At 35.8% G+C, this 27,647-nt stretch overlaps 2 protein-coding genes across 2 annotated transcripts in view; one reads left to right on the top strand and one right to left on the bottom strand.

Annotated features, from left to right (window-relative positions):
* The window catches only part of LOC150076217 (uncharacterized), a 385,004-nt gene extending 381,263 nt beyond the window's left edge, over window positions 1–3,741 (top strand). Inside the window, exon 20 of the mRNA XM_090388025.1 lies at window positions 3,530–3,741. Coding sequence (XP_090244151.1) covers window positions 3,530–3,684 — 155 coding nt within the window. The 3' untranslated portion in view covers window positions 3,685–3,741. The remainder of the gene's footprint in view (window positions 1–3,529) is intronic.
* Window positions 3,742–18,002: 14,261 nt separating this feature from the next.
* Window positions 18,003–27,647, bottom strand: part of LOC150076216 (mitochondrial potassium channel-like) — a 55,834-nt gene continuing 46,189 nt past the window's right edge. Inside the window, exon 3 of the mRNA XM_090387648.1 lies at window positions 18,003–18,701. Coding sequence (XP_090243774.1) covers window positions 18,003–18,701 — 699 coding nt within the window. The remainder of the gene's footprint in view (window positions 18,702–27,647) is intronic.

The following is a 27,647-nucleotide window of genomic DNA, read 5'->3' as shown; positions in this document are numbered from 1 at the left end:
AAACAAAACTGATTTAGGGACCACTTGTACATACCATGTAAACAGAGACAGGTGAAATTTAGTGAAAGTATGGATGACTTATTTCTGCGAAACAGATGAATTTCCAGGATAAAGGAAAATCACTCTTTTCTTAATTCTCTAATAGGGTGCTTATAGTAGAAAATAGGTTGACCAGAGCCAATGTCCACATCAGAAATTTGCTGTAATCTTTGCCAATGGCTGTGGACACATAGATAGCAGATGGCCGGCACGACCTCTCAATACACTAGAGGTGATTGTATAGGTTTTAGGGCCCACTAAATTGTAGAATATTTTAGCTCTTAATTCATGCTTTCAACAGCATCAACTCTGTTGCCTACAGGTCAGAATGTGAACAATGCATACCCAGGCACTGAACTGTTTCGAGGGGCCCTAGGTCATCACCACCTTCAAGAATATTCTCTCTCTCGAAATCAGTTCGTTATATGGAAATTTTCATTATACGGAAATATTTTCAATGTAATGACCAAGGGGAAATCAAAAACAATTTGCTATATGGCAGTTCGTCAAAGAGCGGTCCGAATGTATTAGAACTAAATGATTTAAAGCTGATATGATGAGTGAAAAAAAATATACATAGCCCAAAAAATTTCAAGCCATACTAAGGGATGTTATCTAAATCATAATAAAATGCAAAATGCCATGCAAGCAGATGTATTTCTTTTAGTAGGTGTGCAAATTGAAAGAATTAAAACCAAGAGTGCCAGTGGATAAGGATCAGGCTGGGAACCAAGGAAGTTGGACGGAAAAACATTTTTGTTTGTATCTGTGAAGTAAGTGCACCAAAGGCCTTAGCAAACTGCCAGGAGATACTAAGGCCCTCCAAGGTTTTTCTCAGTATTTTCCTTCCTTCTAGATGATTAAGTTTCTTGCTACCAATCCTAATGGGTAGTGCGTAACTTGAGGGCACTACTTAGTAATATCAACATGTTAGTAACAATAAAGTTGAGTTTGGCAATGAGAAATTATTTCCCATGCTGAATCCAAGAGAACCCACTGTTGAAATTTTTGTGTCTTTCGGTTCTCCATTACAAATTTTGTTTTTCTCATGCACCACTTAGTTTTTGATGTCAAGAGCTTGCATTACCCATTTTTCTTGGTAACAAAATAAATTTAACGAAAAACATTCCAACCATAAATGATAAATTGCTTTTCTATACCTTTAACTATAGCCTGATCATTCTTACTTTAATCCTGACATAAACAAATAACATGATTAAAGATCACTGTACTAAAGAGTACAGTGGTACTACAAGTGGATTAATATTATATACTAGATGTAACCGGCATAACATACACCATCTTTCTGATTATGGCGTAAATAGTTTAATCTAGATCCTTCAGTCTTCACCATTCTTGTTTAGCGGTGATATAATTCTACAGCAGTCACCTGTGGGATATATGCATATGTCTCTATTAGCAGGTGTTTTGGATGTAGGTGCATTATATTGTCTCTTAACCATCTCGTCCAATTGTTGCATTACTTCAGCCATACACCCTTGGTTTGATTGTTTTTCAAGCCATTTTGTTGTTGCTTCAGGAGAATCGAAAATATAAAGTTGTCCATATCCTGGCTTATTTGCCTCGTTTGGATATAGCGGTGAGACCAAATGGTAAATCTGACAGTGTATTCTAAAACAGTATGGACCATTTCCAGGCGGTGATTTAATCTGTGCCCATTGATGCAAATGCCGTTGTACTCTCGTATATGTTCTATGTAGTTATTTGCTTGACATGTATCCCCTGTAAGCAGCTCTCGTAATGGGTGCCTCAGACAGTAGGTTAAGTGAAACCTTTTCAACATGACAGCATTTAGTATATTTATTCACTGTGTTTAACTCATGTCCCCAATATCTTGCATTGCAATACTCAGTTGTAACACATATTTCCTATGTCATGCTCTTCCACATTAATTACAGCTTGTTGATTATTCGCATCCAGTACTTCTATTTAATTAGTCCTACAGCATTTTGCCCCTCTTCTCATTTCCAACCTTGCTTCTCTTTCTTCAATGTTTTCTGTCCGTCTTCGTAGTCGTAGAGTCTCGTTTTAGTCCCTTAGATCTCTCCTCTAATGTTTCATTAGCATTTCTTCTACATTTTCTGAAAGTTCTTACACACTGTTCAGCCATTTTTACACTTCTTAAAACAAATGGTAAAACCCCACTATACAGTCACTTAGGAAAATACTTTCTTTTACATCTTGCATAACTTTGAAAATATTAAGTATTATTTCTATAATAATTAATTTCAATGCAGAATTTGACTAGTTTCCAGTAAACCTCTCAGTATTTGTCAATAACCCTTCCATCATGATTTTGTAAAGTAAAATTATGATGGAAGGAGACCATTTCATAAAATTTTCTGCATTAAACATTGATAACTTTTTAATCTGTGAAAAGAGATGATACTAAAATAGGAATGAATATCAAACATATTTTATCCCCTTTCTGGGGTGGGGTGGGGATATTGTAAATTACAAATGTTTGAGAAAAAAAAAGTCTTAAAAGCTTTAGCTTAGTTTAAATGGTATAAAATACAATTAAATTTTCCAAATATTTCCATATATATATATATATAAAAAGGGGTAAACTGTAGCCATTATCAATTCACTGCAGGATGGAAGCCTCCTCGACAGTTCATGTTGAGGACAAATGGACCATAATCTGCCACACTCGTCCAGTGAGGGTTGGCAGATCGATCCCGCACTGGATGATCATGCCATCAATGTCCAACAGCTGCACAAATTTATCACAGGGACTTGAACCCTGGTCTACTTAAAGAAAATTTACTACCACTCGGCTATGGAAACCACATTTAACTACAAATATGGAAATCTTCAGATGATCATTAGGCCTGATGTAGCCCAGTGGTCAGGAGCGAGAGTGCATAGCACGCATTCCTTGAGTGGACCGGGATTCAAGCCCACGACTACTAAATACGATAATTATTTGTATTGACGATTTATTGTAAACTCTACTGACTTGGTTGTCGTGCCGGAGTATAAACAGAAAATTTATTTTATTATCCACTCTCCGTAACTAGTTAATGGAAATATTCAGACAATTATCCATTGACACTAACTAAGATGGCTGCTTGGTGATCTGAGTTTTTTATGTATATTTTTGGACATTTATTGTATGTTACCTCCTTTCTACTGTGTGCATTTAAATTTCAAATTTTTATTCTTTATCACTGAAGGACTCCTCACCAAGTGGTTAACCACATCTGGTGATATCCATACAATACCCAGTTCTGCATCATCCCTTCTGGAAAATTAAAAAGTTATTGGTGTTTCATAGTTTCCTTCTATCATACCTATTAACATTTTATTTGGAATTGTAAATACAATTGTTATACTTTTGTAAAAAGAAGCAAATTCCACAGTACACTGGTATTGTGCTGAAATATATGCCATATTATGCCCACTTCAATAATCAACTGTGGAGTAAACTTAACTTTTATAAGAATTTTTTTAAATTTTATTTCAGGTTCTCTTCGCCTCATACATCCAATAGCTGGCCCACAGGAACTTAAAGTGAAAGTTCAAATGATCGTACAACTAAAATACAGTAGAAAGATCCCTCCTCCAACACTTTATCACCTAGCTTATATATTTATCTCAGTTTCTCCATATGAATTTTAATCCTCTCCATGACAAGGGAAATATTATGACTGATAGTAATAGCTATAAACAGATTAACCCTTTTCAGAATAAATATTATATAAATTTACATTTTCCAAAGTTGTTTCATATAGATTTTAAATAATGTGTTCATTAATGTACATGTTGTTTTGAAACCTTCCAGTGCTGTCATCTCTTGTGTTTTCATATAATAAAAAATGCAGTGTAAAACAGCTTTTAAAATTGAAGATAAGGAGATTGAATCTATCAGTCAGTTTTTTGAAATTGTGTGGAATTCAGATGTAGAAGTTGATGAAATTGAAGTGATCCATGAGGTTTCCCCCTACTCCATTTTTTAATGTTTATTAATGCAATTTTTTATACAATTATTTCACTATTTTTTTTTCAAAATTGTCAAAATAATAAAAAAATTAACAGTGCATGTCACTTATTGTGCTTATGTTATTTTTTCCTTTTCATGGTTTACACTTACATATCCAATTTGTCCTTGAACTCTGATATGTTGTGTGGCTTGTTATTGATTTTACTTTGTACAGTGTGTATCGCTGTCAGTGTCGTTACTCTTGAAAGAAAGTACCTGTACTCCTAGAAATCTCACTGACAAACAAACCATTAATCCTTTTCTAATTCTTGATTTTAATATATTCTCTGTTTTTAATAGTTTATATAAATTTCCAGAAACGTTATGCCAGTTTCATTTTTATTGATGTCTTTCTTGAAGAAATAGTGGACAATCAAAGTATTTTGTACTGATTAATTTTAATGTTTTCTTTCTGTTCCACTTCCACCTTTTTATGTACACATTTCCACTCAGCATCAATAAACAATGCTGAACAGCTGCTTCTTGTTTCTTTCATTATTGTATCAGTTTAGTTGAGTCCCACAGTGATCACAACAAATGGCATCCACTGTATTTAAAAGCATTTATGTAAACATTAAATATTCCATGAAAATAATTCACTCCACAAAGCCATTAAGTGGAAAACTTAACTGTGTCCACAAATACATTAGGCAAACTCGCTAATAAAGGGGTTAATTAAAGAAATCAATGGCACAGCTTTAACTTTAATAAAAAAGGTTTTTAATCATTTATTAAAAAAATTATGACCAGTATTACTGACAATATGTTGTATATAAATAACTATTTTTACATTCTTTTGTGAATTCCATGTAAAGTGTGTTATAATATATTGTATAAATATTAATACAATTATAATTTAAAATATACACACACAGTGCTCACTCATAAACAGATAGGCACAATAAATACTTTGCTTACATATATACTATGTAACAAAAAAATTGTGTTTAGTTGCTATTCTTATACAAATCAATTTCTATTAATTATAAAAAGATTATTTTTGTTGATTTTGTTGTCTGATAGCTTCTTATTTTATTATTCATGCCATCAATGTCCAACAGCTGCACAAATTTATCACAGTGCAGTAGAGCATTGTTAATCCAAACTAACTGAGACTGGGGGTAGTTTGGACTTCCAAACTTATCAAAAACACAGTTCTGGAGATTAAAAAAAAAAAAAAAAGGTTTAGTAAGTTTAGAAATAAAAACACTAAGGGGTCATATTTTACTTACATATTTTTATTCATAGGTAACAAAACAAATGGAACTTTCGGTCACAATAACACAAATGTATAGGCCTTTAACGAAAATAAAATAAAAAAGAGAGAGATCTGCTGCAAAGAAACTTCGTTTCTTTGCAGCAGATCTCTCTCTTTTCAGCAATATTCAGTTTGTTGCTCGTACCTAGCCCTCATGGGTAGCACAGTTGGTAGAATCACCGTTCTTTCTACCCTGGGTGTAAAAGACCTGAGTTTGAGTCCCATCAACGATGGAAGGAATTTTTATGGGCCTTTTTCACAACATGGCTGAGTTAGTCAGTCTCAGGCAAGGATAGCATGGTATTTCTCCTCAAAACTCACGTTTTTTTGTCTAGCAAACAGAAAATCGACCACAGACAATATACATGGAGCAATGTGGCCTTAGTTGCTGATGCTGCCAAAACCCAACAACGTCTTCAAGGGCTGTTCGTTGTTGTTATCATAAATTTTCTCTCTTTTTTTTTTTTTTTTTTTTTTTTTGCACCGTCACCTGAATAATGTTTTGATGCAAACTTCTTAAAATATTTTCCTTGTTTTTAATTTCTGTTATGGTTGACTTTCCAACCTCGTAAAATGAAAATCCACTTTCTCTCTTTGAAAGTTTGTTTAAAATCTTGCTCTTTCATTTAATTGTTAAAAAATTTCTGCTTCCTTTTGCAAGATGAAGATCGTAACTTCATTATGGTAAAATAAAACTGTAAATGTTCAGAATCTCTTCATTCATATATCTAAACATCATAAACATTTTATTCCATATCTCACTTGTGTGTATCTGTTACTTATAATTTATGCATTCTGTGTTCTTTGTTATTGATTGATGCTTATTTTATTTTTACCGTTTTAGATTTTACAACCCAAAAAAAAAAGTCAGTGAACAGAAATATTAGATTACAGTGTTATGTTTAGTTAGTACTGTATGTATATTAAGCTATGTATGTGTAAGTGTAAATTTATTTTTATTTTGCTAACCTGTGGATAATATTCTTCTGATTTCCATGTATAATTTAATTTTGTTAATTGCAATAATTTAAAAGAAAAGTATAAATTTGTGTGAATATCTTCATTTTTATAGGCTGTGGATAATATTCCTCTGATTTCCGCTTATTAGAATTGCCGTTTAATAGAATCAAAATTCAATTTCCAAATGTGATCACAATAGCCAGCGCTTACTGCAATTATTTTATGGCACCAGCATAAAAAAAATAAATGCTGGCTCATTTGGATTATTGATGTTCGGATTTTCGGTGCTCTACTGTATTCAGAAACATAGAATAAATTATGGAAAATAACCAGTTACTGCCATGTAACAACTTTCATTTGCAATCTAATATTTGCATGTCGAACCTTTCACTAGCTTTTTTTTTTTTTTTTTTAGTAGACATCTTTTTTGATAGTAATGAATCACACTGCTTCTACTTTTTAATGGTAAAGCTACCATTAACTTAACTGTGACAATATAGTTTAAAAACTGAACTATTTCTTTTTTATTTTTTGACATTTGGGAAATCTGGGCACAGAATAACCAATTTAAAAACTCAAGCTCATTAAATGCCCAGTGTCCTAGGTATCAGCCAGCTTATCTAAGGCCATGTAACAATTCTTTCTCTCACGAAAACACCCACCACTTAAAGAACCATCTCATTTGACTACTTTTAGGAATCAAATTAACTATATACTTACCTGTATGGCATACACAAATTGTGACCATAGAAATTAAGCTTTAACATACTACTTAATTTTATGGTGATTGCCACTACCTATTTTCTGACTCTCAGCCTCATATATTTAGACATACTCCAACTAACTTGAAGCTGCTTTATATGTAGTACTATTTGATTTTCTAGTCATTTAATTCTCATAAATAAGTTAGTGTTGGGTAAAATAGCTTAGAGTATTAAAAAAAAAAAAAGAAGCAATCTAATTGTACTAGTAGTAGTAAGGGCAAATGATGCAAAACATCAACAAAAAAAAAAAAAAACACTACACACTTCAACCATCCATACCCTCCAAGAATTTGTCTAGTTCTTCCATTGAATTTATTCAAACCACCCACTTTCACAACAATTAACCACCTGCAGGCTGAATGCAAACTTCTGCACATCTATCCTGCAGCCATCCTTCCTCAACTTGAATTTATGCCCGCTCATGTGAAAGTCACAGCAAGAGAAAGAATGCCATAACATTTAGCTTACTCAACCCATTCAAGGCCTTAAACACCTCAATCAGATCTCCCAACAGGTGTATAGTCTCCAGAAGCTGCAACCAATCTGGTTGCCCTTCTCTGTACCCATTCCAGCCTACATCCTTCCTAAAATAAGGCCTTCAGACCTGTATACAGTATTCAAGATGTGGCCTTGTGCAAAGGGGGTAATCGCCTCCTTATCCCTGCTAACAGATTCTGTATATCATTGACAAAATCCCAGGAGCTGTCCAGGCAGCCTGTCTACATTGTTCAGAGAATTTCGTATCTGACTGTACAAGTGCAATGACCGGGCTAGCCAGGTGGGTAAAGTGCCTGCCTGACAACCCAAAGGTCGCGGGTTCGAATCCCGGGCTTGGATCAGAGTAAAATGCAAAAACTTTGAGAGGTGCATTATGGCCATAGAAGCCGATGTGCCAACAAAAAAAGTACAAGTACACCCAGAGTGTAGTGCCACACAGTTGATAAGTTACTCTGGGATTTGCAGTATCTTGCATTTGTAACTTCAATTGCCATTTCTCAGCTAATCAGAAGAAACATCTGATTAAATGGGCTTTACAATCTTCCCTAAAATGTCTGTAAGGTGCACTTTTTTGCATCAGCTTCAACTAGTGACACAGAAATGAAGTTCTGTGACACTGTCAGCATTCACCAAAGCATCACTTCTCTCCATCAACCACCTCTCCTCTACTTTTATTATTTGGATGATTCAATTTTTTTTTTTTTTTTTTTTTCAATAGTGAAGATATTTTCTCATCTATGGTGCATATCAGTCTGTGATAAGAGGCTGATCTTTACTTCAAATACTAAATTATTCATCCTACTTGTTTTATAAAAATTTCACATATGGGTTTGATCTGTAGCATTCGAGCCTACAGGCCAGTAAGGCTTCTGGGGTTGATGGTTAATTATGAGAGTATCATTGGACTTGGGAATGATTCCATTGGACTGGAAAAGTGCCAATGTATCCCCAATACATAAGGGCGGTTCTGAGAGTGAAGTGTGAAATTACCAGCCAGTTAGTCTAACTTCAGTAGTAGGGAAAATCATGGAGACAATGATCAAGGGTGGAAATCAGGATCAGTTAGATATTAATGGAATTCTGAAGGATACTCAGCATGGTTTTCTAAAGGGAAAAATCATGTTTAACTAATCTTGTTAGCTATTGTGACAGGGTCACTCAAGAGCTGGACTTGGGGAATAATTTTGATATTGTTTATTTGGATTTCAGCAAAGCATTTGAGTATAAGCTGGAACACGTTGGAATCACAGGGAAAATCCGTAGATGTATGGCTTCGGGGCAGGAGGCAGAGGGTTGTGATAAATGGTTATTCCTCAGATTGAGTTGATGTAAGAAGTGAGGTTCGCCAAGGATCAGTATTAGGACAACTGTTGTTTTTGATTTTCATAAATGACATCAATGAAGGGATAGAGGGCATGATGACTAAATTTGCAGATGATGTAAGGCCCATGGTGCTCTATCGACAATTTATCGAACAATTGCTAGTAGAGATAAGGATGTCATAATCCCATTATATAAGGCTATTGTTAGACCACGATTGGAATACTGTGTTCAAGTATGCCGACCACACCTAAAAAAAGACATTATGCTTCTTGAAAGGGGCATCCATATGATTTGTTTTGTTGTTTTTTGGAACATTAGCAACTAAGGCCCATATTGCTCCAGGGATATGCAGTGGTCATTCCCTGACCTTTCCGCATCCTCCGTATTTGGCGGACACGGGTTCGAACCCCGGTCTAATCAAGAAGCATGTGCTAGGCACTGCTGCTCCTGCCCACCTGGCTACGGAGGTACCGCGTCCGTATGAGGAAAGACTTTGAATATGTGAGCTGCACCAGCTTGGAAACTAGGCACCTCAGAGGAGACTTGATAGAGGTGTTTAAGGCTCTGAGAGGCATAAGTAAAATGAATGAGGAGGATGAAATTTTCACGGTTATAAATGTTTCTAGAAGTAGGGGACATAATTTCAAGTTACAGGGAGAGATGCCTAGATCGGATTGCAGGAAATTTTATTTTAGCCAGCAAGTTATAAATTACTGGAATAAGTTACCTACGTGGGTAGTAGAGGCTAACAGTTTGGGGAAATTCAAAGGTCAGCTGGATAATTGCCTATGGGAGGAGGGAAACGTATTGGTTGTCATTTCTTTTTCTCTTATTATTATTATTTTTTTTTTTTTTTTTAGCTGGTGCAGCATAAGCTTCTTTGCACCATGTGGCTATTGCTAATACTAATTATCAATTAGTATTATGTATTTAATTCATTACACCAGCAGCTTTTTGTTGATGTCAGAATGCTGCTAGTATAACAAGTCTTACAAGGTTGTATAAGAGATTTGTAAAAAGTAAATCAAGTGTAAATTGCTAAGTAAAATTCTATTCAATCCTGTTGTATTATCACAAATGCAATAACAGAGTTTACTACCTGTTTATAATAGATTGCATTAACAGAAAAGCTCAATAAACCAGAAATTGATTTTGTTTCATGAGTGACCTCCAGAAATGTGCTTTAGTAAAATGTGAGCTCACGTGAAGCAATAGTACTGTGTTTCTGCTTAACCCTGTGAAGTTCTTTACAGAAAATCTCATTTTGACCATTATCATGATGCCAACTAAGAGAAAAACACAGCAGTACTAGTAAATCTACCAAAAAAAAAGGAAATCTACTGATTATAACTAATTAATTGAAAAAAAAACTATTTTTCTTCATTCTTTTTGTAATTTTAGCATATCAGGGTTATGGTAGCAGCAATATTTTATTAGTCATTCCCGTACTGTACTTGTACACACACACTGTAAGAAATTCTGAGAACAGGAATGAAGTACTGTATATATGCATTGCAATTATAGGAATGAAAAATCATAATTAAGCAAAAAAAAAAAAAAAGCTTTAACATACCAGAAGATGATCCAGGAGTGAGGGTGATAATCCCCCCTCCCCACAGCCTCTGTTGTTGTTATTTGGTTTTTAGGAGCATTAGCAACTAAGGCCAATTGCTCCGGGAATATGCGGTGGTCATTCCCTGACCTTTCCGCATCCTCCATATTTGGTGGTGACAGGCTCGAACCCCGGTCTAATCAAGAAGCGTGTGCTATGCACTGCTGCTCCTTCCCACCTGGCTACGGAGGTGCCACAGCCTCTGTAAACTGGAACAAATACTGTTGTATGGTTTGTATATAATTGTTAGGATTGTATGTATATTATATAAAAATTGACTAAAAATTTGAGTTAAAGCTAAATTCTAACTTAATTTTCAATTACTATTAATCACCTATATCATTGTTATATTACTCCACACACAGAGAGAAACAGTCTTTATTTATCCCTGTAACTGTTACAAGGTACACCTCAATACTTTGTCCTTGGGTATCAATGACTCAGCCAGAAAGGGCTGCAAGTATTTCTGCTATCACGAGTTCATGGCTGGTATTCCCTGTGACATGTGTTCTGAGGTCAATCTAGCAGACAAATAAAGCTGGACTAGCAATTCCTTTCTATGTTCCTGATGTAAGATAGCACCAGTCTTATTTAAAATTTGGCACATTACTAGAATTTGAGTTAATGAAGAAACGGGTAGTTGGGAGCTCGTCAGGGATTCAAATACCTCGTGACCTGCTGTGATGCACTCCGGATTTGGGTTTCAGAAGAAAATAGTCAAGGGTATACTGTGCTCTCCTTCAAGATTGTTTTATTTCAGAAGAAATAATCAAGGTTTTCTTCTGGGTTTCAGAAGAAAATAGTCAAGGGTATACTGTGCTCTCCTTCAAGATTGTTTTATTAGGTGACAATGTTAGACAAATGGGCAACATGATGGTATTGTCAGAATTTAAGGGAGTAAAGAGACTATTATTCATGTGGGGATTAATGATATTGAACATAATCTGCCATTCTGTTGGAATAGCATAGGACCATGCTAAAATAATGCCACTTTAGGTCAGAATGTGCAGGTGTCTGCACATGATGGAATTATATGCTGAAAGCCTTGCAGATTAACTCAACACTTGAACTATGCAAAACTTTTGTGGGGAAATCTTTTTATCAACATGGCTTGTACTTGTAGGTAAAAGGAATCTATTTTGCAGAGGTGGGATTCAATTGGACAAAGGTAGTTCAGGGGTTTTTGCCATTATCATTTAGGATACATTAAGGGTTTAGGAAAATTGCTAGTTTGAGAGATGACAGTAATATAAACATGCATTTATATGAAGATTTGGCTTAATCATTAACCTTGCACACATCTCAAGAGGAGTTCTTGTTTGTTGTGGCAACAAACAAGATATTAGCAAGAGATACTGGAGGGTAGTGGTGTTTCAAATGAGTGGGAAGCTAAAGCTAGAGGAAGCAAGCTTGAATAACTTCAAGGGGTGTGTCAGGGTAGTAAACTATAGAAGATTACTTAGTCTCAACTGTGTCTTCAGTAATGTCAGGAGCAGTGTAAATAAAACAGCTGAATTTGAACTCCTGATTAGGACAACTAATGCTGATACAATAGCATTAACAGACACATGGTGCCACCCAGAAATTGGTGATGACAAGTTCCACTATGGTATGTATAATGTATTTAGGGAAGATAGAAGGGGTGGAGAGGTCATGCTTCTTATGACAAAAAGAGCTTTTGCTGAGTTTGAAGTTACTTCTGCCAGTAGGGAAACATATATTATGCATTTTCTTATCTACTTGTGTTTTGTCAGTGCAGCATAAGCCTGTGGCTAGGAAGCCACATATATGGCAAATACTATTATTATGATAACCACTGTGCTAGGCAAAAGAAGAGGTTGTGAAAGCATAGACCTAATTATTCATTCTAATGCAGCAACATGATTCAGATTAGCATTTCTTTATAAAACATATTTTCCAATAACATGCTTAATGTATAAATGGATTGTTTAGATTAATAGAAAAGCATCTACGTTCCTAGTATACCTAGTTAAAGAGTTCAATGTTTCTGATGCAAACTGTCTGACAAAGTAAAACTCTCAGAACTGAGTGAAAAGTTTCTCTTAATTGCTTTGCATAAATAATTTAATCATTTAAGACTTGCACTGATGTGAATCAGTGTACATACACTGATAGCCTTATCACTCAGCTTATCTACAAATATTGTACATGAAATTAAAAAACTTTATTCTAATTAAAAAGTACTTTAAAAATCTAGTTAGATTTTTAAAGTAGACTAGAGAACAGTTCAACATTTTTTTATAAAATTAGGTAGACACCTCTTAGTCCACACATGATTATACAATAATTTCATTAGGCTTTAAAAATATATATATTAAAATACACTACAAGCAAGATGTTGACACCAATAATTTTTACAAAACTTTTCTGCACAGGGTAATTCCTAAAGGTCTAGTCAAAGTTAGAGAGCAAGTTCTACTCAACAAAATTATGAAACAAATTTGTATAAACATAGGTCCAAAAATGCATCCTTTCCGAATTACAGCCATGTTGCTACTCTTGGTGGTAATCCCAAAAATTGCTGTTGTAAAGGATAAGACATTTGTGGCTTCTATGCCACAACAGGTGTTCAAAATGAGTAGCGATACAAGTGTCACATATCTACATTGATTTTCAAACATGTGCAGGGTACAATCACCATTGATAAATGGAACTGAATAGACTGGAGCTTAAATCAAATAGTCCCCATTGATACCAGTCCAAAAGTTATGGCAAATTGCTGCTGATGTCAAGATTGAATGGACCCATTGGGATTGTCCTTTGCCCACAGGTGCTGATGATCACTGGTAAACTGGACCTTGTGTGAAAAGATAATCAAGGAAATGACAGGAGGATTGACATAGTGCTGCACACACCACTGGTGGCCCCTCCGTAGCCAGGCGCAGCAGTGCATAGTACACACTTTTTGATTAGACCAGGGTTTGAGCCCGTGACCACCAAATACGGAGAATGTGGAAAGGTCAGGGAATGACCACCACATATCCCCAGAGCAATATGGCCTTAGTTGCTAATGCTCCTAAAAACCAAATAACAACAACACCACCACTGGTAGAATGCAACATGTGCAGTACTGCCAGAATGCAATGCATACTGGAAAATCATTAGCTATAGACGTTAAGAGTAGACTCAAGACTGCCTGCAAAATGCTGCCATCTGTCACTGAGCTTCTTGAGCTGTTCATAGACAAATGCTTCATGTGTTTTACTGTTGGACACTCTGGAAATGCTTCCTGGCAGAAATGCCTGGCTTCTTTGACAAACATTTGCACAGCCATATATTAAATGCAGGAGCATTTAATGTATGGCTGTGCAAATTCATGTCCATGTTGAGAATATATACTGAGATGAAATAAAATTCTGTTGAATAGTACTGCTGACAATATCACCACTAAATGCAGCAACATAACTGTAATTTGGAAATGCGGCATTCTAGTTCCTGTGTTGGTTTGAACCCTTTTTATTTTTCATTATTTTGGTGAGTAAAATTTTACAACTTTGGCCAGACCTCTTGGAATCACCATGTATAAATACAATAAAACCTCATAAATACAGCTTATATGTTGAATAGAATAACAAGATATTGGAAATAAGGTAAAAAATGGAAATGTAGTCTAGTGCAGTCAAAGGCAGCAAATGCTAAACCTAAGCAGAACATGGGCAATAAAGTGAGATAAAAATATATATTTATAAAATAAGGAAGACAGAGTGATAAGAGGGAGATAGAAGATAAATAATTAATTTATTGATTTTATAATTACTTATCTATCTCCCTCTCTTTGTTTCCTTATTATATATTTTTTCCTCTCTTCATATATACAAAGGGTACTAGGAAAGTTTTGCAATATGATGCAACAATGAATCACAGGAAGCTGCTTGTTGCTGCATGTTGAGACATGTTCATACATGCATAGTAGCCGCCGCGTCAAGTCGATGGGCTCAGTTATTCATTAGTAGTGAGAGTGTAAAGTGCTTATGATGGCATCGTGGTCACAAAATGAGATAAGGACAGTTTTGCGGTATAATTTCGTGCATGGTTTAACCATAGACCAGTGCTTAGAAGAAATGACTCTTGCACTAGATGATGATTGTCCACATCGTACGATATTCAGGTGGTATAGAGAATTCCAAAGGGGAAATTTCACTCTGGAGGATTCTGAGAGGCCGGGAAGGCCACGAACGTCAGTTACGGAGGAAAACGTTACTGCTGTGAGGAAAATGCTTGACGAAAACAGGCGAGTGACCTACCAACAGATAGAGGATACTTTGGGCCTAAATGCACCAGCAATTCGTTCAATTCTGCAAGATCATTTGCACGTGAAGAAATCATTTGCACGCAAGATCATTTGCACTTGAAGAGCAGATGATACGACGTGTGACTTGGTGCCGGGAGAGGTTAAAAAAGTTTGATAAGGGACAATCTCGGTATGTGAACAACATCGTGACAGGTGACGAGACTTGGCTGTACTATTTCGATCTGCCAACCAAGGCTCAAAACAAAGTTTGGGTCTTTGATGATGACAACACACCCGTAATTGTCAGAAAATCCCGATCTGTAAAGAAGAAAATGATAGCTGTATTTTTCAAATCGAGTGGAATTGTGGAACGTGTCGTTTTGGACACGCAGAAGACAGTCACAGCTAAGTGGTATACTGAACAATGCCTGCCTAAAGTCATTGGATCTATGAAGAACCTGCGGCCAAAGTCAAGAATGGACACCTGGTACTAGCCCACTATTTCTCTGTACAATTGTTCATTGTACTCATTAGGCCTATAACAGAACTCCTACTCTTATTTTTGCTTTCGCAGTGCTTATGTCACACCAAACTGACTCAAGAGTGCACTGTTCATCTGTATCAGCTGGGTGCACTTCTTTTGATTTTATGTTTTTCTTAATTTAATAGGTGGTAGATGACTTTCATCAACCGGTGAAATACCACCACTTTGCTTATTGGAGGCTTGAAGTGGTGAAACCCATGTTTAGTCTCTAGAGCAAAGTTTCCGGCATCCCCCTCCCCCCATACTTCTCCTTTAACCCATTCACGGTACTAAGTACTATAGGTTTTGATACCTTTCGTGTTTGGGGTTTTTATAAAAAAAAAAAAAACAACTCCATCACGATAATGCTCCAGCTCACCGCGCCAAAGCCTGCACCGAATATTTGACCACGACAGGACTGAAACTTCTCGAGCACCCTCCCTACAGTCCAGACCTTGCTCCCTGCGACTTTGCACTGTTCCCGCATGTGAAAATGAAGCTAAAAGGGAGGCGGTTTTCCAGTGATGAGGACCTTCTACGGGCTTGGGACAACAAGTGTGCTTTACTCTCTAGTGAAACTTGGCAGAACTGGTTTAAAGATTGGTTTCGGAGGATGGAGAGGTGTATTGAATGTAGAGGAAATTACTTTGAAAAAATTAAATAAACAAAGCTGTATTGCAAAACTTTCCTAGTACCCTTTGTATATACATATATATTATTATCATTATTTTTTTAATGCACAAATCCCAACCACCCGCTGCAAATTATATATGACCACATGAAATTCTCATTAAGGTTACTAAAACAGATCAAATTCAAGCCATGATACAACTGGATGATTCACTGACAAACTCTGATGCATGTCCCTTTTCACACATTTCATTCAAATATGTCCCATAATGTAGTATCCTTTGAGCTCCTTATAAAAATTTAGATATGAGAAGCCCATAATCTAAAAATCCATGTATTAACAAAGCTACCAACATAATTACTAGCAAAAAAGAAAAAAAAAAAAAAACCTGCTCACATTTCAAATTTATGAGTTTATATGATATAGTTTTTGGCTGTAGCTCCATTTTTCAAAAGGTTAACTAATGAGACATATTATGGAATCTGATTTTTAGCAGACTGTGTAATCTGTTCATAGTGCAAATTTTATTGAAATTCAAAAAACATGCTGCTTAAAAAACTAAAGAGAATTTTTTCTGTAATTGTATAATTGCTGCAATAGATTTCATGTTTAATGCTTAAGAACTTTCCCAAGACAAACATTTTTAAACTTTCCCAAACATTTTTAAAAGTTACTGTTCAGAGCATCTTACCAGATGCTCTGAACAGTAACTTTTAAAAATGTTTGTCTTGGGAAAGTTCTTAAGCATTACCCAAAATATAAGTCAAAAAATAAGTCAACCCAAAATATTTACAAGTGAAAGGGTAGCAATTAGAAAACAAAAAAAATAACATTAATGAAGAAAACACAAATTAAATGTGGAAGAAATATAAAAAAAAATTGCAGGTACAGATAAAATAAACTATAGAGGAGAAAAGTTAATTATAAGATTAATAGAAATATTAAGCAAATTTTTAAAGAAAAGAACATACCAAGTGATTATCATAATAATAAAAACATCATCAATATATAAAAAAAGGAGGTAACCAAGTGTCACCGAAGCTGTATACAAAAGTAATATCAGAGAAATAAAATAAAATTATGAAATTAAGTGATAAACAGATTTAGAAAAAATAGAAAATGCACAGATGTAATATTTATGATGAAGCAGATAATAGGACATAATAAACCAATGGGTTTTACCAAAAGCGTTTAAACTGGAAATCTTACAGCTGTGAAAAGTTTCTCAACAGTAAATACAAGTAATTACACAGATCATGGAAATGCAGAAGAATTTTTTTTTAAATGAAGACCCCAAAAAAAAATATCAAACTTAAAGTACTTACTATACTGTGTATGGGTTGAAGGAAACTTTGCTCTGGTGACTAAACACTGGTTTCACCATTTCAAACCCCCAATATAGAAAACTAAAGAATAAGGCAAGGAGACCTGCTGGGTTCTACTCTCTTTAACCTAATATAGACAAATTACTTACTGAAGTAAATAAAGGAATTAGAATATAATAATCTATGCAGATGATGTAGTAACTTTAGTAAGAAAAAGGGTAAATATCCATAGGGAAAACAAACTACCTAACAATAGCAAAAGAATCACTGAGGTGTAAATCAGAAAGGAAAATGACAAAAGTAACAATGCCATTTAACTATCTAAGAACAAATAAATAGTTTAGGAATAACTCAAGAGAGAGGATTAAATAATATAATTTTGGAACATTAATCTGCATTGTTAAAATATATATAATTACAGTAAGACAATAATAATAGATGCAGGTGAGACAAGAGGTACAAAAACAAAACAAACAAATGAGACTACAGAAATGAAAACATTAAGGAAAATAACATAAAATGTTAAAAGTGAGGACAGAAAAAATATTAAGTACAATCTACTAATTAGTGGATATATAATAGGGATAAACATAGGATGGAAAGATGATCTAGCCTAAATCCAATCAACAGAATGCTTAATGGAAAAAAATAAAAAAAGCTAAGTCGTAGTTTTGCTGATTATTAGGTTCAACTGTATAGTCTTGTGGGAAAAATATATTTTCAAACAAATTAGTACTGCTTCACCAAAATAAAGTAGAATATATTGCATATAAATAAACACAATTTTTTTTTTCTAACATTAAATATAAAATCAGGAACCGTGCAAAAAGGAAGTTAGACAAGCAACTGTAATTGCTATTGCAATGCACAGTGATGATACTGTAGCTATAGAATGAAGTTTCATTTTGGCCTGTATATTATCCTCTGCTTCTTTTATCAATTTCTCCACACAAACACCATGAAAAACATTATCATTACTCTGTTTTTTTTCAAGGATTGCTCTGATTTCTCTAAATTCCTCAAACAATTTTTTATCTTGCTTTTTGAGAGCTAAAAATATTTCATTTGTCCTTGAATCATGGATTTTAGTAGGTAAAGTTACACCTTCTGACTTTGGTTTATGTATAATGTTTCTGTTTTCTTTCAACTGACCTACAACGTCCTGTAAGTTATTTACAAAATCTTCAACATAATTATTTTGCACATGAACTATATTAGCAAGTTCTGTGGCTAGAATTTGAGTTTCCTTTTGATGGGATGCATCACCAACTAGTCTCCTTAAATCCCTCATTCTCAACCAGTTATTTAAACTTGTTCCTAAAATTCCTATTAGTGCACCACATACAGATCCAATAACTGACCAATATTTTGTCTTATCACTTTGCACACGCTCTTTATCATGGCTTTCTTTTACTGCTAAAGAAAGAGCTGAGAAAAATTCCCTTTCATCCTTTTCCACCAAAGCAAAATTTTCAAGCAAGGTTCTCTCTTCTTTAATGATGGTATGTTCCTAAAAAAAAAGGGGGGGAGAAAGCAATTAAAACACATGAAATAAAATTGAATAAGAATTTTTTTTTTTTTGCTCCTACTTAAAAACTAGCAAAAGCTTTCACAGGCAAGTTGTATTATATAATGTGACAGCTTTGCATTTGGAACACCTACCTAGTAATTGGATAAGCAGGTCTGGATATAGCACAGCATATCTTCACAAAGTACTTGAAGATGCCCAGGTATGGTGAAACATGCTGACCAAAATGCATCCCACAGTTGTCAGGTATGGATCCATGGTATGGATCCAGGCACTGAACAGTTCTTTCCATGACACATTCAACTTTTAACAACCAAAAGTCAGTGAAAAACACTGCTCAACAAAATTAACAGAAAACAGTGTAACTCATAGCTTGCAATGAAATGTGGTATACCATAGAACAGGAGTAGCCAACTTAATTTGTGATGCGATCTACTTTTTTCCTTCAAAATGTGCCATGATCTACAATCTCAAACATTTCATTGCACAAGGTGCACAAATCGAGGGATGACTGTATATTTAAAATTCATCGTGATCAACCAAAATTAAATCTGCAATCGACTGGTAGATCGCAATCAACTCGTTGGCCAACCCTGCCATAGAATAACAATGAAATGAGGAGATAGCAAGAAACTTCAGACATTTATAGGAGTTGTATAAGAATTACCAAAAAGGTCACATTACAAAATGTCGATACAAGATGTTTGAAAATACAGTCCCATGACATCAGTACAGCATATGATCCCCTCCAATGGCTAAAGAAGCCTGAAAGCAGTGAACCATGCTTGATACAAGAGTGTCTATAAGATTCTGTGGCAACAAATCCCATTCTTCCACCTACACAGACCTTAGGTCACCAAGTGACTGAGGTGTTGGCATGCAATGTGACGCCCAAGGGTGTCCCACAGGTTTGATCAGATTAAAGTTTAGTAATTGTGCTGGCCATGGCAGTTGTTGGATATCTTCAGTTTCAAGATATTCCTCTGCCACTCGAGCTCTATGTGCAGTGGCGTGGCACAGCACTGTCATGTATGAAAAGAAAATCTGGGCCCCAAAAAAGTTACACATAGGGTTTGAGGATCCTCCACATGAAGAGGGTTGCAGCTGTTGATCATTATTCCGCTCCACACAAGAAGTGTCCCTTTCTGTGATGTTGGAGATATGATATTGGATAGTTGAAATTTGCATACCAGAATGCCTATTACATCAAATATTCACCTTTGGTGACAATGCTCAAAATATTTATGAAAAACATTTTGTTCTGTTAATTTTGTTGAGCAGTGTAGTTGAAATGCTTTTCGAACAAGTCCAACAAAATCAGCCGGATAAGAAGAAAGAATCCTGGATCTACTAAGACTGTCACCATAAATGGGCAAATGTAATTAGAAATGAAGGATTTATACAAGTCTACTGATCAATAGACACCAGAGGTAGGGGATCTCTCATCCAAACAATTTCTGGGCACTGCACTGCACTGTCTCCTTTATGCAGCAAAGTTTTGTGACCTGAATATGCCACACCCATCTGTCTGCATGATGCAGTTGGACACCCAATTCACTAAACCAAACAACCCACTTCCAGGCAGCCATATGTGACTTCCTATGCACAAGCAAATATAAATTTTCTCTTTCTAATCTGGACCCAATAATCCTGTTGGAACTGTATTAATGTCATATCTCCATAAGACATTCATCTGCAGTCCATTCTACATATTGAATACCTAGTCTCCTGAATGCTATAGTGCCAGACTCTGCCCTTACGTAGAAATAGTGCACTATATAGCAAAACAGATTTGGTACATGAAGCACCACTCACTTCGACCGTGTACTTAGACGGGTTGTTTGTGAGAAAAAGATCAAGCGTGTTTGGTGCAAAATGCAAAGCTAGCCAAATATATTTTCTGTCCAGAAAGATAACACAAGTATGAAACTGAGATTACTTTAACACTCAGCTTTTCATAACTGGTTGTAACCTATTCTAAAACATGACTCTGATTTTTATAACTGATGAAACGAAAGATTTACAACTTTTAATTTCAAATCCCAATATAAAACTCCAAATCCTGTTGCAGTAGCATAGTGTCAGTAGGGTTGTCAAGGACACTACTGACACTATGCTACTGCAACAGGATTTGGAAAGGTTGAGCAGATGGGCTGAGAGGTGGCAAATGAAGTTTAACATTGACAAATGTAAAGTACTACATATGGGAAACAGCAACCCCAGAGCAACATATCAACTCTGTGGTACTACACTGACAGTGGTAGAGAATGAAAGGGACCTGGGGGTGGTTGTGCAGGCAGATATGAAGTTCTCTGAGCAGTGCAGACGGGCTGCAAGAGTAGCTCATGGTGTATTGTCAATGATATATAGGAATTTTTCTAGCAGGGATAAGGAGGTGATTATTCCCTTGTATAAAGCAATGGTCAGGCCACACCTAGAGTACTGTATACAGGCCTGGAGGCCTCATTTCAAGAAGGATGTAGAGCTGCTGGAACGAGTACAGAGAAGGGCAACTAGATTGGTGAATGAGACAAAGGGGTGCTCTTACGAAGAAAGGCTTAAGTTTTGCGAATTACAGTGTCTGGAAACTAGGCACCAGCGAGGTGATCTGATAGAGGTGTACAAAGCCTTGAATGGTTTGAGCATGCTCAATGCTGATGGGATTCTTCCTCTTGCTCAGAATAATCACCTGAGAGGGCATAAATTCAAATTGAGGAAAGACAGATGTAGGATAGATGTGCGGAAATTTGCCTTTAGCCAGCGGGTGGTTGGTAGGTGGAACAGACTTCCATCCCTTGTCGTGGAAGTTGATAGCCTAAATAAGTTTAAGGCTCAGCTGGACAGGTATTTCGAACGAACAGAGGGGTGAAGTGGAAGTGGTTATTTTTATTTATGTTACTTTCTTTTTTTTTTTTTTTGGCTGATGCTGCATAAGCTTGCTTTCTTGCATCAAATGCCTCTACTAATGCTAATGCTAACTATAGGCAATACTTGAAGTGGGGAAAAGCAGGATGGGCTATGCAGGTTTCAATAATTCATAAATTATTTTGCCACAGCATAAAAAAGGGGGGGGGGGTCAATTACAGTTTGATACACTAAGAGAAGTTTGCATCGGTGGTGGCTGATTTGAGTTGGCTCTGTTGCATTCTAGGAATGCCAGATTTGTTTCAGCTTATAATTTTCCCTCCATGTAAAACCTTCATATAACATTAAGAAAAATTATAATTGAGCTCTTTACTTGTCAAACAATAAATGAGCATTTAAATACAGTTTAGCATTTCAGAACTCTGTATAGCATAGGGAAAGATGATCTAATTTTGTGAAAATTATTGCAGCACTGAGAGGCAACATGGGCTAAACTTCACAGACGCCTGCACTATTTCAAAAAAGAAAATCTCCCAATTAAAAAAGTTTTTAGCATATAACTTGTAATTATTCAGATGAAATGCTACAAGGAACTGAAGAAGTCATGCTAAAGAATAATCCAATTACTTATTTGCACCCAATTGACAACAATCTTCTGCAATGTTTATTGAAACATCAATGTTTGCGGAAACTTAACTTCTCTCATGTTCCCACAGACAGCAGACTACTCAAAGTAAAAGACTATTTTTATTCATATGTTTACATTACAGCCACCCTTAAGAAACTGTTTCATTAAAAGAATGCTGGATGAATTATTCTATGAAAAAAAAAAAAAGATTTTATACACAGATTTATAAACATTTTTGATAGTTGCATTTTTAATATTTCATTTGTAATAACCATTAGTCAAAAATAACCATGAATGTAATATACACTTTCATAAAGCTTGCAATATTAATGACCAACCATATAAAAAAAAAAAAAAAAACCTAAGAGAAATATCTACTTACAGCCAATTATTGAATTCCAGGAATACCAATTCTCCCATTCAGTTTCATGCATGTGCATGCTTATCTCATGGCTGTGCTTCTCGATATGGTGACAGTTAGTTTCAGGATGGTAACAATTCAACAGGAAGTACACGTATGGTATGAGAGCATTTAGAAAAAGAAAAAAAAAAATGGAAGATAACAGCATGTACAAAGAAAAACCATGTTTTGCAGGTGAACAGAACAGTGCACATACACTGTTTCCTCATATGACCATGAAATTGCATCATATGAGGTGTGGCAATAAAGTTCCTGGACTAGTGCTGTTGCAGTCATGCTTGATGAATTGAAAATAAACAGAAGTGGTATGTTGCAGTTCAAACTTCCTCCAACAAATAGAGGTAAATTGTCCAGTAAGCTGACAGGTTGCAGGTAACAGCCAATTTCGTTAGTAGTGTTAATGTTCTGTGTCACGACTTTGCAATGGATGAATATCAAATTTTGCTTCAAAGCAAGAAATGTATGAAATGTTAAAAACTGTTTACGGTGATTAAATGTTAAGTCGTACCAGTATGGTTCAAAGACAGACACAAGGATGTTAGCAATGACCCAAGAAGTAGGCATTTGTCAACCTCTTGAAATGGGGACAGAACTGCAAGAGTTCAGGAAATTGTGCCAAGAGATTGTCATTTGACCCTCAGAATGATGGGCTGATGAGTTGAATAAGAATAAGGAAACAATTTGTCAAATTCTGCACGAAGATTTAGGGAAAAAGAAGGTTTGTGCTGCACAGCTTCACAGAAGTAACAAAGAGTGTCACTATGTCAAGATTTCATCCAGACTTGTCAAGGCAATCCTAATTTCCTCAAACGAACAGTCACTGGAGATCAGTGTTGGGTGTTTCAGTACAACCTAGAAGTGAAACATCAGAGCATGTCTTGGACTTCAACATCATAACCAAGGCACAAAAAGTTTCATTTTCAGAAGTCCAGGATCAAGACAGTGGCGATCGTGTTTTTTTTTGACAAGCACGATTTGATTCACAAGGAATTTGTATTTAAAGGGGAGAGAGTCAATGCTGCATTCTACTTACAGGTACAGCAGGTCCTCGTTATAATGCGGTTTGCTTTATGCTGTTCTTATATTATAACCCATATCTGACTATAATGCTGTCACAAATCACTATAGCGTTCTTTTACAGATTGCATTTTTAGCATATTTAACGAAATCGTTTCATTCAATGGAGTCGACAGCTTGAAAATGATTAGCAAAACAGCATTAAAACGTTTCCCATGCTGACTTGAGAAATTTTCCCACGCTCAGTGAAATTTTCTCGCAAGCTAATTTAATTGCAGTACAGTGACAGGTTATGTAGTTCAAACATCAATGTTTTAAAAAATGATCAAGTATAGCTTGTAATAATTGCATTATATGCATTTATCCGAAATCTAGTCATCACTCAGTACAGCACTAGACATCGTGCTTAATGGACCGTTTACTCTAACATTGTATCATAATAATGCAACCAACGCAGTTAAATTTTCAAAGAGTTAATAATGGCGGATAAGAATAAAAAAACCACATCTGGATGCAGTACGAAGACTACAAATGTAAGAAAAAGACTGAGTTTTAAAATTAAATTAGAAGTTTTGAAGCGAATTGATTCCAGTCAACAACAAGCGGATGTGTGCCATAATTTAGGACTGGCAAGTTTAATTGTAAGAACAATTATAAAAAATAAATAATTAATTTTAGCAGCAGGAAAGACAGCTGTTTGACTGCAAGCAAACTAGGGATAGGCCAGCTATTAGGATTGAAATGGAGAGACTTCAACTAATTTTATTGAAGATAATATCCAATGCAGAATTCAGTTAAGTTAAATATTATTTAAAAAAAAAAAAAAAGAAAGAAAGAAAGAAAAATTAGCTATTTAAAACTAGTAAGGGCTGGTTGAATAGATTTAAAATCCAGGGAGAAGCAACAAGTGCAGATCAAGGAGACGAAACTTTCAAAAAGAACTTGTTAAAATTATTGAAGAGGGGTATTATGTATTATACTTCTCAATAAGTTTTTAACATAGATAAAGCAGGACTTTTTTGGAAATGAATGCCTAAAAGATGTTTCATATTAAAAGAAGAAAAAACATGCCAGGTTTCAAAGCGGCGAAAGATCAGTTGCTACGGGGGATTTAAAATTAAAACCCCTTTTAGTTTACCAGGAAGAGGGCCAAAGTACAACCCAAAATCGACATGTTTCTCATGATTAAATTCATCAATTAAAATCAATTAAATTCATAATTTTAATTGGAATTTTAAGTTTAATTTTGATACATAAGTAGCTACCACATAATTATAGATGTATGCAATGCAGAATATTTTATATGTACAAATATTTGAATATTAAATATTTTGACCAAAATTTGTGCATCTTTTCACTACCATTTATTATTGATTAGGAAATATCCTATTGTACCGACCACAACTCACAAATACATGTTACCTTATGGGAATGTGGCGCTCGTTTAGCGTTGATTCACTTAGCGCTCTGTTTTTCTGGAACAAATATCAGCGTTAAGCAGGGGTCACCTGTATCAAAGACTATTGAAGCGTATTTCCCAGGTGAAGCTGAAATTTCAAGTGGAAGGCAGCTGGTTCTTGTTGCATTGACAATGTCCCCGCATGTTTTGTGAAGACATTGCTGGTAAAACATGGCATTGTACAGGTCAATCATGCACCAAACTAGAACCAGTGGACTTGTTCCTCTTTCCCAGGGTGAAAACTTGGATGTTGAAGACATAAAAGAAAAATGTAACTGCTGAACTGAACATCATTTCTTTGGACACCTTTGCTGACTCTTTTTAGAAACTTTTAGAATGGTGTAATAAGTACATTCATCAGATGGTGATTAGTTTGAATAAAAATATTTTTTGAGCTCCTTCACTTTGCATTCTTTTTATTGCACCAGTCCAGGAACTTTATTGCCACACATCATATAGTCAGACTATCAAGATACAAGATGGTAGACTACTGGAAACATGGTCAAACAGAGGAGCACAGTATAATCAAATTTATGCAGCTTAAGAGTACCAGACAGGTGCAAATTCACTGCCAACTGGTGAATGTATGCAAATATCAGCAAACATTCTTGCACCCTTTCTATTTAAGTGTATCCCATTTCTGTAGAAGCAGTCTCTCCTGTTAACAAGCGCAGACCACGCTGAGAAAAATTCTAACCCATGAGCATCGCACAATCTCTCAAGGGCCAAATTGATTGACAAAGCTCTCATCATATACTCCCTCCTATTGTGTCTGGGCAGGATTGCAGACACTTTCAAATTTAATCCTAACTCGCAACTTTTTTTTCAGCATTGACCTGCACTTGGTTAGTAAATCTGTATATCTCCTGCACTTAATGTCAATAGTGCCAATGTATACAACAATATCACCTTTTGCGCCTTTAAAAGATGATACCTGCTCTACATCATCAACTTTTGCCCCTGGCAAACGCACCCTGGTCCTATTTCACCTATCCTTTTTGCACAATTATATTTCCCGTTTCCCTGACAATTGAGTCACCAACAATAACTAGCTCCTGTGGGACCAGCACATTCTGCCCTAAAGGTTGCCACTGTGTTGCCTGGTGCATAAGAGTGTGCTCAGGTGTTGAGTTCGGTAGCTGAGAAATTGATGGGGCCCCCATTTTAATTCCTTTGTGGGCATCCACCCGACTCTTCAAGCTCTCATAGATGCCCATCAGAATGCTGAGTTGGTGCCTAATTTTTTTTTACATTCTCTGCTCTGCACCTGGCACACACAAAAACATCCCTCATGGCTAGATCATGCAAAGCCATTTTAAGAACTCTTGCCCCCCCCCCGGAAAATTTCCAAATGTGGCCCCTATTCAGTTTAAATACGTTTTAATTTTTTTCTAGGTCTCTCTTAGTTGCATTCCTAACCCTAAGTGAGACTCCCAGTAGGCCGAGGCTCCTAGCGTCCGGCCGGGTATGGCCATGCATTAAAACAGCCCAGAGATCATGTCAAACACATCATATTTGGCACATTTTTTTAAACTATGATGCATTGGAGAATTGTCCTCTACAGTTCTCCCATGAACCACGGCACTTTCACTACTTTGCACAAGTTGCTTTGCTGCTCTTAGTCTGGGCATGATTTCCATTTAAATACAATTTAATTAACAATAAAAATTAAAAAGGATTTATAAATTTAATTGATTAATTGCCAATACTATTCAAGCATGATAGATTCCTATTACAGTGCTACATATTATGCTATCTAGTTTTACGTTATGCCTTACACTATCTACTTCGAGATATATGTAATGCTATTCCATATTGATACTACACAATGGCAGCAAGTTTTGAATGGTACAAGTTAGCATTAGTAGAGGCATATGATGCAAGAAAGCAAGTTATGCAGCATCAGCCAAAAAAAAAAAAACCCTCCCATTTCACCCTTAAATTCTTTCCAAATGCCTGTCCAGCTCAACCTTAAATTTATTTAGGTTATCAACTTCCATAACAAAAGATGGAAATCTGTTCCACCAATCAACCACCTGCTGGCTAAACACAAATTTCCGCACATCTATTCTACAACTGTCTTTCCTCAATTTGAATCTCAGGTTCTTAATCTGAGCAAGAGGAAGAATCCCATCAACATTCAGCTTGCTCAACCCATTCAAGTCCTATACACCTCAATCAGATCACCTCACAGGTGCCTACTCTCCAGGTGCTACAATTTGCAGAACTTAAGCCTTTCTTGGTAAGAGCACCCATTTGTTCCTCTCACCAATCTTGTTGCCCTTCTTTATACTCATTCTAGCAACTCTACATCCTTCCTAAAATGAGGCCTCCAGACCTGTACACAGTACTCTAGGTGTGGCCTGACCACGCCTTGTCATGGACGTGATTATCCCATTTTACAATGGGATAATCACCTCCCTGTCCCTGCTAGCAAAATTCCTATATATCATCGACAAGACTCCATGACCTGCCCTGGCAGTCTGTCTGCATTGCTCAGAAAACTTCATATCTGACTGCACAATTACTCCCAGGTCT

This window comes from Mastigoproctus giganteus, chromosome 13 (genome assembly GCF_048544385.1).
Source record: "Mastigoproctus giganteus isolate SK-2022 chromosome 13, ASM4854438v1, whole genome shotgun sequence".
Classification (NCBI taxonomy): domain Eukaryota; kingdom Metazoa; phylum Arthropoda; class Arachnida; order Uropygi; family Thelyphonidae; genus Mastigoproctus; species Mastigoproctus giganteus.
This window is presented reverse-complemented; position numbering and strand designations above follow the sequence as displayed.